This window comes from Phascolarctos cinereus, unplaced genomic scaffold, assembly GCF_003287225.1.
Source record: "Phascolarctos cinereus isolate Bilbo 61053 unplaced genomic scaffold, phaCin_HiC Scaffold_726;HRSCAF=1367, whole genome shotgun sequence".
NCBI classification, from domain to species: Eukaryota; Metazoa; Chordata; class Mammalia; order Diprotodontia; family Phascolarctidae; genus Phascolarctos; species Phascolarctos cinereus.
Genome location: NW_027556098.1, coordinates 395,366,394 through 395,381,966, shown reverse-complemented (window position 1 = coordinate 395,381,966; position 15,573 = coordinate 395,366,394). Strand labels below are relative to the sequence as shown.

Genomic DNA, 15,573 nt, shown 5'->3' with positions numbered 1-15,573 from the left:
AGGGCTTTCCATGCCAAAGTGAGGAGTATGTATGTTATTTTAGGGGTAATGAAGAGTCAGGGAAGGTTCTGGAGGAGGGGAAGTCACATGGTTGGATCCCTGTTCTAGGAAGATTATTTTGATAACTCTGAGAAAGAAGACTAGGAAAGGGCAGAGACTGGGAAGAGGGTCTCAGGATGAAAGTCAGATTGCAGAAGAGCAGAGAAAGGGAAAAAAACCAGCAATGTTAATTTAATCTTTAGTCTGAGCACAATATTTGCTGGAGATGAGGACTGAGCTTTTCAAACCACTCTCTCGATTCTCCTAGCAGCTCAAAGCTGGTTTTCAGTCATTCAGGAAAAAGGACCACTTCCATTCTCTGAACAGGCACCCACAAAGACACTGCCAATTAAATTCCAGATCCAAGATGACAAGATAGATGGAAGCAGGGGTTTTTACAAACAGGGAATGGCAACATCTCAGGCTTATGGCGATCTGCCAGAGAATCGGAATTCTCTTGCAAGAAGAAAAGAGCGTGAATTTACCAAGAGGAGCAAGGGACTAGTGGTTGTGCAGTCCTGAGAAGTAAAACTACACATATAGATAGCTTACTTTTAATAACATGGAAATGATATTACTGATCTATCAGATGCTGGAAGCTACTTCTAAATCATGGTGAAGTGCTTTGAGATCCTCAGATGAAAGGCATTTGAGACACTTAAGGTGTTAACAGAGCTCTTCATCCTTCACTGACTACCCATATGTTTATCTTAACAAATATGCATTAAATGAACACCCCTCAGCAATCGGAAAAGTTTAATAGTGCTCAAAATACCGGCAACAGCATGAAGGGAATGCAGCTGCCTCCCTGGAGTGAAAGCTATTACTGAAGTGGGACAGTCCTCATATTAAACAATTCATCCAGCTGTAGGAATTCCTTGAAGGAATGTTGATGCCAGCTCCATAAAATGAGCTGGAGTTCAGTGAGACTTTTCCTTTACAGTATAAATAATGGCTTCAATTTACCTATTGTATGTTAAGCTCTGATACATCTCCGAGCTAATACCTGGGGAGGGACCTTCCTGGACTCTGCTGAAGGCATTTTTATCTCGCAGTGCAGGCACTGTCCCATGGTACAGTATCAATATGAAACATAAAGCAAGCCAACTCTGATAGATGAGAACTTGACTGGCTCTCTCTGCTTTGTCCTTAAAGAGATTTCATAATACATATTTATTTGAAGGCTTATTCAAAGGTGCATTCACCACCTGTGACTCCTCCAATAATTTTACAGTCGTTACTGGGTGCATTTGTTATGATGAGATCATTTTGTTCTGGCACTAGGGAAGCCATGAAATATTTTGCCAGGAAAACCTTAGCCCCATCACTCTAATTGGAAGTTTGGAGCAATGCTGTTTGGAATTAAAAACCTAACAATGAAACTGGAGATACAAAGCAGGGGCCGTGGTTTCCCAGAGCCCTGAACGGTAGTATGAAAAGACACAGTCAACCTCTATTTTAAAATACAATGTGTACTTGTAGTGGCATATTAGATAGAAAGAATTTAATGAAGACAAGAGTCTCTCCTCCCTCCTCCCAGTAGCTGATGAAGGAGATGTGGGGATCTGGGAAGAGTTTATGGATGAAATCTTCTGTTAAAATGACTAAGACTTAACTCCTACCCACACTAAAGTAATCCTGCCTCTGTTAAAATGACTAAGACTTAACTCCTACCCACACTAAAGTAATCCTGCCTAAGGCACTGCTAACTCCTATTGAGCAATGGCGGGAAGGGGACAAGAGGCAATTGTACTTTACTCTCTTCTTCTCCCCCCTTGTCAGAATCAAGATGTATGCCAAAGGCTCTCATGGTCTCCAAGGACGGGGCACATGTAGCTGTTTAAGTTCCAAGACCAAAGGGGAATACATTAAGCAGACACATATCAAAAGACTATCATGTGCAACGTTACATGATGTTGAAAAAGCGTGTCTCTAACAGCATATTTCTGAATACTTTTGGTTTTTCAGTGACTCCTACTTAGGCTTTCCCAAACCCCAAAACTCCACTTATGAATGAAAGAAGGTACCAGACAGCCACTTAATAATGGCTGCCGAACATTTATTTTTTAAAAACTCCTATTCAATTTTAAACAAAGATAGAGGGCAAAAGGCCTAGAATTTCACTGACTCAAGTGTATTTTTCCTTAAGATAATATTTGTTTTTTTTAATTCGTTCATACTTTTTTTTTTCTGGGACATGACACATATAATTTTTCTTACCTCCCATCCTTCCATTTCCAGTCCTCTTTTCCCGTATATATCATAGATGGCCCTGGTTTGGGGATCACTGAGAACTGCAAATTAAAAGGCATATGTTTACAAAGTACAAGATTTATGTTATTCTGTGAATTCCCAGGAATCTTACACCTTTCCTCCTGTCATCTTCCCCTTGTTTATAGTGGTTATTCTTGACTAACAGAGTCAGCTTTCTCAGGGCTGAAGAAGCTTCCTGGGCATGGCAGGTCCCCTGGGAAAGATGCATTAGTTCAACCACCAGGACAAAGCGGTTTTACTTTTCTCAAATATCTGCTTAGCTATACCAAAGGTACAAAAAAAGTTAATGCAACTTCTAAAGAAATCTCATTATAATGCTAATAGCTGGTCTTGCCAAAGAGCTTTAATGTCTGCAAAGCCCTTGGTAATCTGGACAGCCACAGCAACAATGTGAGATCGGGACTATGACTCTAATGATGACCATTTTTAGAGATGTGGAACTCGAGGCTGCTAGGGGCGATCTGCCCACGTCACAAAGCTACCAAGTGTCAGGTGGGCTCCGAGGCAGGCCTTCCAGGAGGGTACTCAGCCCACGAGGGACCAGGCACTAGAACCTACTTGCAACTGTTATGGTAATTTCCTCCTTGAACAGCCCTTTGCAGCATCTTAAGCAGCCCATGTTTTTCTGTAGCATTAGCACTTATTTGTAAATAATTGTCACAACACTGCCAGTTGGGTCTGTGATATAAAATAACACGAGAGAAAACAGGCTGTTCTCCAGAAGGATGTGAGCTTCTCAGGAGAGGTCAGGACAGCAAGCCTGGGATGCAGAGGCGGAAGGCTTGAGCCCAAACCCCACCTTGGACACTTACTGCCAGGGGCACCTGGACAAGTCTCTTCTTTCTGGGCCTCAGTTTCCTCATTTGTAAAATGAGGGGAGGTGACAGGGATGATGTCTCAAGTTCTTTCTCATTCTAAACTTATGATCCTATGAACAGTGTATAACCCACAAGTGGGCAGCGCCTTGAAGAACACAGCTGCATAAAGCCAGGCCAAGATCCAGCTTAGTCACCACTGACACACAACACCTGTGACCTTCCGCCCCACTCCGCCAAGACTCTAACCCAACTCCAACCCTTGCCAATCTCCATAGATGAGCTTGACTTCTTTTTGCAGACCGCTCCATATATTTTAAGGCCTAATTAAAAAAAGGGAAGAAGATGCAAATGATTCTGCTCATGTTTAAATCTAATATGGAGGAAAGAAATGCTGACCATTCAAAAACACAGGTACCAAACCCCTTCAGCTAATCTCTCAGATTTAATAAGGAATCATTTATTCACAATTTTGCTTTTGTCTCCCTTTAGGCTAAACCACTGGGTGCCAGGCTCACTGCTGCAGCAGTCTGACAAGAGCTGGCCGGGCTTTGCTGTTAACTCTCTCGTGTTTCAGTTACTCCTCCCAAACTGCCAAAATGCTGCACACAAACTATATCAATAATTCAGACAACTGTAAAATTAATTCAGCCACACAGATAACAGAATGTAATCAGAGGAAGGCAGTTTCAATCAAGCCCTTCCTATAAATGGATTTGAAACATCTGCCTCTGACTGGAGAGTTAAGTCTGATAAGATTACATTGTCCTGGCTATGCAAACACATCGCTTGCCACTGCCTGACTTTCACTGGTCATTAAAATCTAATTTTTAGGCAAAATTATAAACTGAGATACAAGATATGTTTTTATTTGTACAATGAAAAGTCTTTATTTCATAGACTAACATGTCCTCTCATTTTTAGCCTGTCTAATTATGGGAGAATGGCTCTCACAATTCACTAAACGTATTGCTGGCATGAGTTATTGCCAATTTGCTTGGGATAAATTCTAAATCCAAGCATAATACTTCACCACAAGAAAACTCGGCACAACAAACCCTTTGTGACATAAATCATATATAAGGATAAAAACCCTCTGCTTGCTCCTGTTCTCATTCTTGGGACTGAATTTTCTCAATATCACCAAGTGCCCCAAGTTCTGGGAGGCATTTCCTCCCCCACGGGCCATGGAACCCAGGAGGTGGGAGTTCAGCTTTAGACTCTCTTTCTGATGTAGACAAACTTGAGCCACCTCACTTGCCAGCCTGGGGGGAAAAGCTTCCTGGCCCTGCACCGGAGGGTCTCCCTCTGGAAGAAAACTGGAGTAAACAACTGAAAAGCAGCTGATTCCTCTTACAATTCAAAACCTGGCCTCGTGCACAGCTTCTGCACTCATTTTCCACTTATTGGGCACATATTGATTTCCAAAGCAAAATATTGCTTTTTCAAAGTCAAGTCAGTCAGTCAGTAGAAGGCACGACGCTAACCACCATCTTTAAACCCCACCAAGGACCCTTGTCCTCTACACTCTTCAACGCAAGTATTATAAAAATCCAATATGTGCTACTGGGGCAGCTTTCACAAAACCCAGACCCTGACTGACCTTCATAAGCCTGGTGGACAAGGTTAAACAGTTGCTCGGCTTGTGATTTGAGCTCTGGGTCTCGGTGCTTGTCTGGATGGTAAAGCATGCACAGCCGCCGGTAGGCAGCTTTTAGCTCTTCAGAAGAGGCCTATGGAAAGAAAAGAAATTCAATTAGAGGACAATCAATGCTATTTAACCATTATCATCATCAGAATCAGCCCTGAAATGGGAACCTATCAGCCACTCCCCAGCACATTTAGCTCTTCTAAATACGGTGTATAATGAAGTTAGGCTTTATTACCGTAATAAGGCTTTTTGCGCAGGTTAATAACGTGATCAATTATGCACATCAATAGTGACTGCATCTTGATGGCATGCATGGTTATCAGGTAGAGGGGAAAGAAATTCCTGTCTCTGCACTGGTTCAATCTGCTCTGAGCCTGAAAGGAAAACAGCAGAGATCAGCTTCCTCTGTATCTATGTTAGATGAAGGAAGGCAAGCCACTATGTCCGCAATACTGGGCTGTACTGGCAGGGGAAAAAAAACAACCTAAAAACTGTCTGTCCTCAGGCAAAAATGCCATGCTTTTAATCCAAGGTTTTCGCACTGAGAACCTCTGTGAATTTTAATCCCCAAACATCTATGATGAAGGGAATTATAAAACTAATACCCATTCCTAAGTCTCCCCTCAGGAGAACTCACCAGGCATGATTCCCCCTTCATTCTATTTCACAAACAAGACCCTTTCTGTTCACAGTCCTCTGGAGGACAGAAGCTAAGGGTTTCTTATCAGCTAAGCCACCATGAGACGCGGCATGAAGCAGTCCTAGTGAGAAGGCAGAAGACCACCGTGGGGCAAAGAGCAACCCCTGCTCACCAAGCCCCACTTCCAAGGGAGCAGTGGACATTTTAAATAACATGCACCCAACCAAAGGTAAAAATGAAGCAAACTGTCAAGTAAGTCTAAATGACCAAAAGGACAAGCTATCTGAAACCATGTGAGAGAGGAAAGGTAAGAAGCACAATTCTTTTCCTGTCTTGACATAAGGAGTCTTATAAGCCACATACCTGGACCACCTAACCTTTGGCCCTGGGAAGTTTGTAGTATCTGGCTCCTTACAGTTCTCTTTTGGTGATAATACTTATGATTAAGACCATTCAGACCTGTCACAGGTGATGCTGCCTGGGCCCTTTAAAGGGCATTTTCACGGTGAGAAGCAGTCTCACCCCGCACTGCAGCTCGACAATCGTGACAGCAGAAGCAGATTTCTGGGTCACTGACAGCACGCCAGAGAAGACAGAACGTCAGCCGTCTGGGCAAAGGGATGGGACCTGGAATTCTGTTAGTATTTGGGCACAGCCTGTACCCTAGGGCCAGTAGGTCCTAGAGAAAGGACCTAAAAGAAGAAATGAAACTCAGGAAACAGATAATGTCAGGAAAAATGATCAGAGAAATATTCATTTTAGAATTTCTTGGAGGCTTTTCATTTATCTGGAATGTTCTTTACTATTTTCTTCTCTTATGCAATTACCCACACATTTGAATACCTATGCTTCTCAATGGGGGGAGAGCTAGGTGGCTCAGTGGGTAGAGCACTGGGGCCAGGAGTCAGAAGACGCAAGTTCAAATCTGGTCTCAGACATTTTCTAGCTGTGTAGCCCTGGGAAAATCACTTAGTCTCTGTTTGCTTTAATATACTGGAGATGGAAACGGCAAACCACTCCAGTATCTTTGCCAAGAAAACCTCACGGACAAAGAGTCAAACACAAATGAACAATAACTTCGCAATGGAAGTTAAGATACAATTTATACTTAATCCTTTCCCCATTTAAAAAATGCATTTAGCCATAATTTCTAATTATTTTTCCATTCCTACTTAAGGTTACATGGAACAGCTAGCTGGTGCAGTAGATAGAGTGCTGGGCCCGGAGTCAGGAAGACTCATTTTCCTGAGTTCAGATCTGGCCCTAGACACTTGCTAGCTGTGTGAACCTGGGCAAGTCACTTCACCCTGTTTGCCTCAGTTTCCTCATCTGTAAAGTGATCTGGGGGAGGAAATGGCCAACCACCCCAATATCTTTGCCAAGAAAACCTCCAATGGGGCCATGGAGAATCAGACATGACTGAACAAACAACTCAACAACGATAACTGAAGATTACGGATTGAGAGCCAGAGGTGATCTGAGAAGTCATCAAGCCCAGCCCTCGCTTTGTACAGACCAAGAAGCCAAACTCCAGAGAGGGCAGTTTGCCCCCAACAGGCACAGCTGGCAAGTGTCAAGGTAGACTTCGAAATCAGTCGACCAGGCTACATGTCCCACCCTCACATTGGTTTAGATCCAGAAGCTGGACCCAGAGAGTTGGAGGTGACCCAGGTGGTGAGCAGCAACTCCAGGATGAACCCAGGGCCTTCAATTCAGATGATTTTAAAAAATTCATTCTTAATTCTGTTAATAAATTTTTACTGACTGAAATGAGATAACCTGTGTAAAGTGCTCTGTGAGTCTTAAAAGGACTATATAAAATCAATTATTATTGTTCCAAATCCCACATCCTTTCCACTGGTGAAACAATGCCTTGCTCCTCACTCCCCCCAAAAAAGAAAATTTAAAGTAATTTTGATGTTTTGAGAACAGTTTCTAGGATGAAACTTTTAAAATATTTTCAAAGGAGTGGATTTACTTAAACACTAGAGAAATAGGAATCTTACAGAATCTTAAGATTTCTGTGGGGACCTTGGATAGAAAATCTCAAAGGCCACAGAAGGACAAGGGTTAGAGTCACTTTCAGGGTCACTCACTTTCTTAAATCAGAAATTATCAAGAAAATTCAGGGCACAGCTTGAGCAGAAGTGATTCCATTTTCTTTCCCTTGGTACCTTGGGTTCGAGTTCCTCCCCTTACTGGCTGACTCGCATTACAGTAGAATGTAAGCTCCTCCACAGCAGTACCTCCCCACTCATTCCCAGGGTCTACAGCAAAGTGCCTAGCACACAGTGGGTACTTCACAACCTGATTCAGCCATATCTGATGCTTCAGGTTTGGAACTGGACAAAATAAGACCCATAAAACATCAACAATGAACTTTTAAAGTGAGGTTTACTTAGCCATGGTATAAAATGGATTCTCAGCAAGGATTCCGTTGGACGTAGTGCCCCTGTCTCTGTGTTAGCCATCCTAGATTGTTGGTCAGAAGCCAGAGGAAGAAGTTTCTGACTTTTCATGTGCTAGCTTTTGAACTTAGAGCACTAGGAGGTTACATGGACCTTGTCCTGTTTTAAACCATGATCTTCAAAGGATCCTTCCCTGTACAATAAACAAAAGCATTAAGCGTCATGGGCAATCTTCTTCCTAACTTCAAGAATTAGTTCAAATTCTGCCTGTACTAATTTCACAATATTCCTCCAGCTTCATCCTGGTCTGAACCTTTTTTTTTTCTTTTGGGGGTGGGGTCAAACTGCTGTTTCATAACGTGGAAAACTCTTGTTGTAGAAGCACCTTCCATCTGCCACAAATATAGGCAAGCAGCTTCTCAATAATTTAGTTTTAGAAAGTCACTTGGGGACTGCCCACTTAGGGGGAGGGGCAGTTGAAAGTTAAGTGACTTGGCCAAAGTCACAAAACCAGTCTGAGCCAGAGACTGGATCTCAACCCTGGTCTACCTGACTCCATTTACTGCACCATTCCACTTCTCTGCTGCCCTAAAGTACATAATATAGGGTCTGGACCTATAATTTAGAAATTATCTAGTCTGGGTCAATCTTCTATATGTTATTTATTCTCTGATGTTTTCAATCATGAATTTCTTATGTATTTCTTTTTTGCCATTCAGCCTTCTATACGGGCATACCTTGTTTTATTGTGTTTCACTTTTTTTCCAACAGCACGTGCTGTGCTCACATGTGTCTGTCACATTTTTGTAATTCTCACAATATTTCAAACTTTCACTATTATTATGTCTGTGGTGCTGACTGTGACCAGTGATCTTAGATGTTACTATTATAACTGTTGTGGGGCACCACAAACTGTGCCCCATATAAGAAAGCAAACTCAATGTGTGTGTTCTGACTTCTTCACCTACCAGCCCTCCATAGTCTCTCTCCCTACCCTAGGGCCTCCCAATTTCCTGAGACACAACAATATTGAAATTAGGCAAGTTAAATACCCTACAATGGCCTCTAAGTGTTCATGTGAAAGGAAAAGTCAATGTGGCAAACTTCACTGTTGTCTTATTTTAAGAAACTGCCACAGGTGCTCCCCCACCCACACCTTCAGCAACCACCATCTGATTAGTCAGCAGTCATCAACATCTAAGCCACGGCTTCTTAAACTTTTTCCATAATTTAAGAAGCACTGAATTCTAGGCAAGACGCTCCACCAGCAAAAAGACTGCAATTTGCTAAAGACTCACATGATGGTTAGCATCTCTTTTTTAGCAATAAGGTATTTTTTAATTAAGGTATATAATTATTGCCCACTTAACAGACTACAGTATAGTGCAAACATAACTTTTATATGCACTGGGAAACCCCAAAATTCATGACTCACCTTAGTGTGGTAGTCTGGAACCAGACTCACAATATCTCCAGGGTATTCCTATAACCAGTATATCCTGCCAGGGTGGTGAGTTTTGTTTTGTTTTGTTTTCCCCTCTTTTTGGTGAGGCAATTGGGGTTAAGTGACTTGCCCAGGGTCACACAGCTAGTAAGTGTCAAGTGTCTGAGGCTGGCTTTGAACTCAGGTCCTCCTGACTCCAAGTCTAAAGCTCTATGCACTGTGCCACCTAGCTGCCTCTTAAACACAATCCTTCAGGTTTTGTTTGTTTTGAGGCAATTGGGGTTAAGTGACTTGCCCAGGGTCACACAGCTAACGTCAAGTCTGAGGCTGGATTTGAACTCAGGTCCTCCTGACTCCAGGGTCGCTGCTTTATCTACTGTGCCACCTAGCTGCCCCCAGGGTGGTGAGTTTTAATAGTCTCCTCTCTAAAGTTCAAACCATCCTGTTTTTCCTTCTTAATCTTGGGTCCATATTTTCCTGACATCTTTAATTACTGTTTAAATAATAATTTACAAATTGTTTATTATATGATTATTGATATGTTTACTGAAATACAGATAAATTCTACTTGTTCTTATGAATTATTGTTTCAAATGTGTATATTGATCAAGTCGTCTTCACCAGCTAACTAATTTGATAACCAAAAAAAGAACTTGACTCTATCTTAAAAGCTACTCAAAATGGTCTGCTGTTTCCCAGATTGCAATTTTTCTTTACTTTCTCCCATGCAGGCAACAAACAAAAGATTAGCCGGACTTGCACAGCTTCATGGAGTGAGTGTGAGAGTACCCTACTATTTCTTGGTTATTAAAATTAAACTAGATAAGAAGGGAGTGGGATACTCAGTTCTTCAATGACCTTCTTTAATCAAATTAATAAATGGCTTAATGTGCTATTGATTAAGTAATGGAAATGAGAAGTTTCATTTTTCATAAGTATCATGTTCAATAAAATGTTAGATTGGGCCTTTCATCATAAGTGAATAGCTAAGGTCACTGGTTCAATATTTCATAAATGATAACCTCTCTTACTACCGTAAAAATACTGACAACATTTCAAAATGTAATGAGATACATAAGTCACTAATAATGACATTTTAAGTTATATTCTTTTTTCTAAAACTCTGGAACAAAATTAAGAGGTGCATCATTCTCTATTTAAGAACTGAAGAGTTTCACCATCACCCTCAATCACTGTTACCTTTTTCTCTAGAAAATAACTCTATTGTAAATTAAGCCTTTATACACTATAAAACTGCCAGAGCATGAGTCCTCTGTGACATGACTGTAAAGCTTAGTAACCCACTGTAACTCTGAGGTTAGGTGTCACAGAAGACTAAAAGACACTTGCATTGCAGACACCTGGAGAGAGCGGTCCCTGGTGCTGGATCCAGCAGTACAGAAAGGTGCTCAAGACACAGTTTAAAGAAGTGGATCATCCTGCATTTAGTTCTTTGTTTCACTTGCTTCCCTGAAGCAAATAGTCAGCCAACAGAGTTGCTACCTTTCCACTCAGATAAAAGTGCCGCTGATGGAGACTAATAAACTGGACAGCCTCTAGAGGCAAGCGACCAAGCAAGTGAAGGGCCTTGAGATTTTATGCCATAAAGGAGCAAGGGGAAACCTGATAGCTGTCTTCAAGTATCTGAAGAGTCATCTCCTGAAAGAGGGACGAGAGAGAAGAAGCAGCGACGATGGGATTATATTACAGCGGCACGTGTTTGCCTGACTTAAGGCAAAACTTCCCAACAGCAAGAGCTGACCCAAAATGGACTGAATGGGCTCCCTCAGGAGGAGGAAGGGATTCCCCTTTCTAGAGTCTTCATCAGGCGTCTGGCTGGCCAGCCACTGGTCAGGTAGACTGTAATGGGAATGGACTGGATGCGACAAATGCTGAAGTCTCTTTCAGCTCTAAGATTCTGAGATTCCCTGAGTCTGGCGAGGAAACAGCCTTGCTCTAGAATCAATGGGAGTGGGAGAAGCCTATGTTCGGACACTCGCACCAGGCTTCTCTCTTCATTAACTGTTATACAAAGTTTACATGCGCAAGAGAACGCAAGAAAGGCAGCCGTCTCCATGTCAGAGGTGTGTGATCTCTGGTTCAGAACTACTGAGACTCAACAGCATATGATATGGCACATCATATGATCGTGACGTTCAACACTTAAATTCACAACAGGCGCCATACAGCCTCTTGCTATGTGTTTAAGGCGTGCAATTTCAAAGTCAAGCTTTAAAGCTATATCTCCGTTATTGTACTTTAGCAACCAAGCCCCAACAAGCCACATTCTACTGAATAGTGGGAAGTCTGCCTAATGACTGCCATTGCAGATTCATCACTGCCCGTATGCTCGAAGCTAATCTGATTTTAAAAACTGCATCAGCTAATGAAAATCTTTTTTTTTTTGGTGATGCTCAGCGCTCATACGTTTTAATGAAAAAGAATGAGACTTTATAGCTAGCTAACATCACAACACTGCTGCTTTTGATGTTGAGTAAGGACTGATTTCTGATGAGAAAAGGTCATTACGTGGTAATTGACATAGTTGTGGAGACAGATTCTACTAAAATAGTCAGTCATTCAGAGCGCAACTAGAAACACAGCAGTTGCTCTGGATTCAGTAACACCCTTCCACTCACTGAATTCTATACAGGGGCTAATTTCATAGCAGAATAAAAGCCCAAAGCAATCACCATCAGAGTATCGAGGTTCCCACATTACTTCAGCTCCATTTTTTCCTGGTTGATACACAACATAGTTTTTCTCATGATCATTTGGAATGGCTTTTGGGAAGCCTAGGAAGGACTTTACATAAACAGCTCATCTCCAAATGGTAAGAAACACCAGGATGTACTGAGTCTCCCACTTTCCAGCAGACCAGTACAGTGGGGTGGAGATGAGCTGAGGAAGCTACAGTGATGGGTCTAATATAAGATTTGATTTTGTCATACCTGCCCTGGCAAGGACAAGTTAGAAATGCCTCAAAAAAGTGTTGGCCTATATTTAAAACATAAAAATCTGGCTGTATTTCATTAAAACACACACACACACACACACACACACACACACACACACACACACACACACACACACAGGAAAGCTACCCAAGATAATTCTTCATTTATCTTGGGGTCCCAAGGTGTCTATGGAGATCTGGATTTACCCAACAAATAAAGGAGGGAGTGATTATAATTGTTTTATAAAAGGATGACCTTTAACATCCCTTAGTAAAAAGCAGGGATATATGCAAAGTCTCACACTTGGATTAAAACATTACATTCCATAAACACAAGATGGGAGAGTTGGGACTAGTCTGCCACTGAGAAATGCATAATCTTGTTAAAGAAACAGGAATATACAGGAATATGAAACAGTGACCTAACAACATGACAGCAAGTGACAATGCCAAAAGGCTTCATGGAAGAGGCCGAGCCTCAAGGTGGCTCTGGAAAGATAGAACAGGACCTGGACAATTAGAGAAAAAGGAATCTTCACTGAGGATGGAGGGTGGGGGTGGGGTGTGGCAGCATGAATAGAAAAAGCACAAAAGCAGCTAAAAGCATGGTTGTTCATTGATCCAGAGGAACCAGATCAGGTGAAGTGATGAATTCATATTGAGAACAGTGGTGAATAGGAATAGATGGGTAGGATAAGGAGAGAATATAGAGGGCCCTGAAAATTAGACCAAGAGTCTGAACATTACAAGCCATGAGAAGCCATTAAAGATTTTGAGTTAAAGGGGTTCTTGATAGGAATATCTTGTTTGGGATGACTGAGTGAAGTGGAGTAGAGAAAGAGGAGCCTTTTTACTAGAAAGACTAGTAAAGAGGTGAGGCAGGTAATCCAAGTGTAAGATAGTGGGTGTCGGGGGGGGGAGGCTTCAAGCAGTAGCCGGGTGACCATTAGCAGGGATTCTTTTTGCGTATGGGTTAGACTAGATGGACTTTGAGATACCTCCCAATTCTAAAATCCTATGATTCGGTGAGGGTCTGCTCTAAGAGATAACAATGGAAATGTTAAGGGGTAGATGGGAGAGATTTTGAAAGAAGGAACCACAGGATTTAGTGACTGATTGGATACGTGAGAGAGTGCCCGCTATTGTGCTAGTCACCCAGTAGGTACTTAATATATCAATTGCTTGAGGGTGATTCAAAGATATCTCCATGTTTTCAAGCCTTAGTAACTGAGAGAAGAGTGGCATCTATTAACAGAAAAGTAAATTGGAAGAGAGAGCCAGATTTGAGAGGTAAGTGATGGATTCAGTCTCTAATAAGTCGACTCTGAAATAAGAATGACGTATCCAGGTAGAGATGTCCAGTGGACTGCTACAAATACAGGCCTGGGACTAAGACAAGATACCAGGCCTGGAGATATTGCTCCAAGTTCATTTGTCTAGCTGTATTACTATTAATACTCAGACCTGAGAGAGACATTTTGACCTCTATAATTCTCAATGATCAATACCACTGTAGCCCATCTTCTTGCTGATTTACGGGAACTTCAATGTTTTGAGGCTCCATAACTTCATTGGTGTGGTACTCCTTCCACCAATGCAGAGCAAAGCCCTCTCCAGAGGGTCATCAAGAGTAGCCGGGGCCAAGTTAGTGACAGACTTCTCCTAGTTAGCCTAGATTTCAAGACAACAGACACACAGTCTAACACTAAGCTCACTGATGGAAAACTATTTCCTCTCTGTTTTATTTAGATACAAGTAAGTAAAATATTTTTATACTGTGAATATAAAATACTACATATCTACAAATATATTTTGCTGAATGCTTTTAGCTCTACAACACTGTCATTTCTGGGAATGCTGTTCTCATACTGAACTCTCCCTTAGAACCAAGAAAAAAAATTAAGCAAAAATTAAACCCCAAACCCAAATCCAATACAGTGACGCCTTCCTGACAAGGCATATAACATACTCCTCCATCTTTCGGGTGTGATGTTGGGGACGTAGTCTCTAACAGTACTGGTGGATCACTCAGAACTGGTCTTTCTTTCAGTAGCACTTTATTCACATTGCTGTAGTTAATTATTCTGTAAATCATTCTTCAGATACTGTGTACTTCTGCATCAGTTCATACAAATCTTCTCATGTTTCTGTCTACTTTCTATTCACCATTTCTTAATGCACAATAATATGGAAAGTCATTTTTTAAAAGAGTGTTACAATTCCTGTCTTTCTAGCTTTTGATGTGGTTGCATACACCAAAGGACCCAATGGATGGAGTCCTTCCTCTGCCTCAGAGGGTGTCAACTTTTCCCTGACAAGAAGCTACTTTGTTCTAAGTCTTATACCTGCCAAAGAGAAGGATGTTAAAAAGGGAATTCATTCACATATTGGGTGAAACACTGGAAAGATCAACTTTTGGGATTTGACTGACACAAGCGTAGGACAAATGAAATTTATCAAACACATAACCCAAAGAGGTGGTGCAGATAGGAAATACAAATGGGTGTTTCAAAGGTCTGGAGAAATTTATGAATGAGATTTCCTAGACAGATGGCAGAACCAAGGTGGCAGAGCAGCAGGAAGAGTTCCCCTCAACCCAAACTCCTCCAAAGAGATCTAGAAAATGTGCCAGACTGGATCCAGATGGAGAAATCCAAGAATAAGTTAGTGAGTCATTTTTCCATCCAGGTCAATAAAGGAAAACAGATAGAGGTCAGCAGACACTGATGGCAACGGCCAAGTCCAGCAGCAGTCAACTACTACTCACCTGTAAATTAGGGATGATAATTGCACTTGCAGGGCTGTGAGGATCAAATGAGATAGTATCTGTAAAAAGCACTTAGCACAGTGCCTGGCACATAGTAGGCATTATATAAACACTTTTTTCCTTCTTCTTTCCTGTTCAGACCCAGATGCAGGTCCTGAATGTTCAGAGCTCAGACTAGGGGTGCATCCAACTTTACCTTGGATCAGACTACTTTGGGAGCACTGGAAACTTGCAGGTCCCCAAACTGTCCCTAAGAGATGGGAATACTATAACATTCAATACTACAAGAAAGCAGTAAGGGGACTAACCAGACATTCCCTCACAAGTGCACAAAGCCCGGCCCTAACATCATGTCCAAAGACAGGAAGTAGTCTGGAAAAAAGAGCAAACAAAAAAGAATTCCACTGTGAAAAGCTATCATGATGGCAAGGATGTTTGAAATAAACTCAGAAAGGAATGACTCCAAAACAGCTTCAAGTAAAATCTCAAAGAAAAATAAAGCACAGGCACAATATGAACAAGAGTTTAAAATGTTTTTACAAATTAATCGAGAGCACTAGAAGAAAAAAAATGGAAAAG

General features: G+C 41.6%; 1 protein-coding gene across 2 annotated transcripts in view; it reads right to left on the bottom strand.

Annotated features, from left to right (window-relative positions):
* The window catches only part of DNAJC11 (DnaJ heat shock protein family (Hsp40) member C11), a 70,716-nt gene that overhangs the window by 42,495 nt on the left and 12,648 nt on the right, over window positions 1-15,573 (bottom strand). Inside the window, exons 1-3 of one of the 2 annotated variants that reach the window (XM_078145718.1) lie at window positions 5,015-5,125; window positions 4,732-4,861; window positions 2,260-2,333 (exon numbers count right to left, since the gene is read on the bottom strand). In XM_078145718.1, coding sequence (XP_078001844.1) covers window positions 2,260-2,333; window positions 4,732-4,819 — 162 coding nt within the window. In that variant the 5' untranslated portion in view covers window positions 4,820-4,861; window positions 5,015-5,125. Of the gene's footprint in view, window positions 1-2,259; window positions 2,334-4,731; window positions 4,862-5,014; window positions 5,126-15,573 lie in introns of those variants that run through there. The other variant, XM_020974901.2, reaches the window with a different exon arrangement.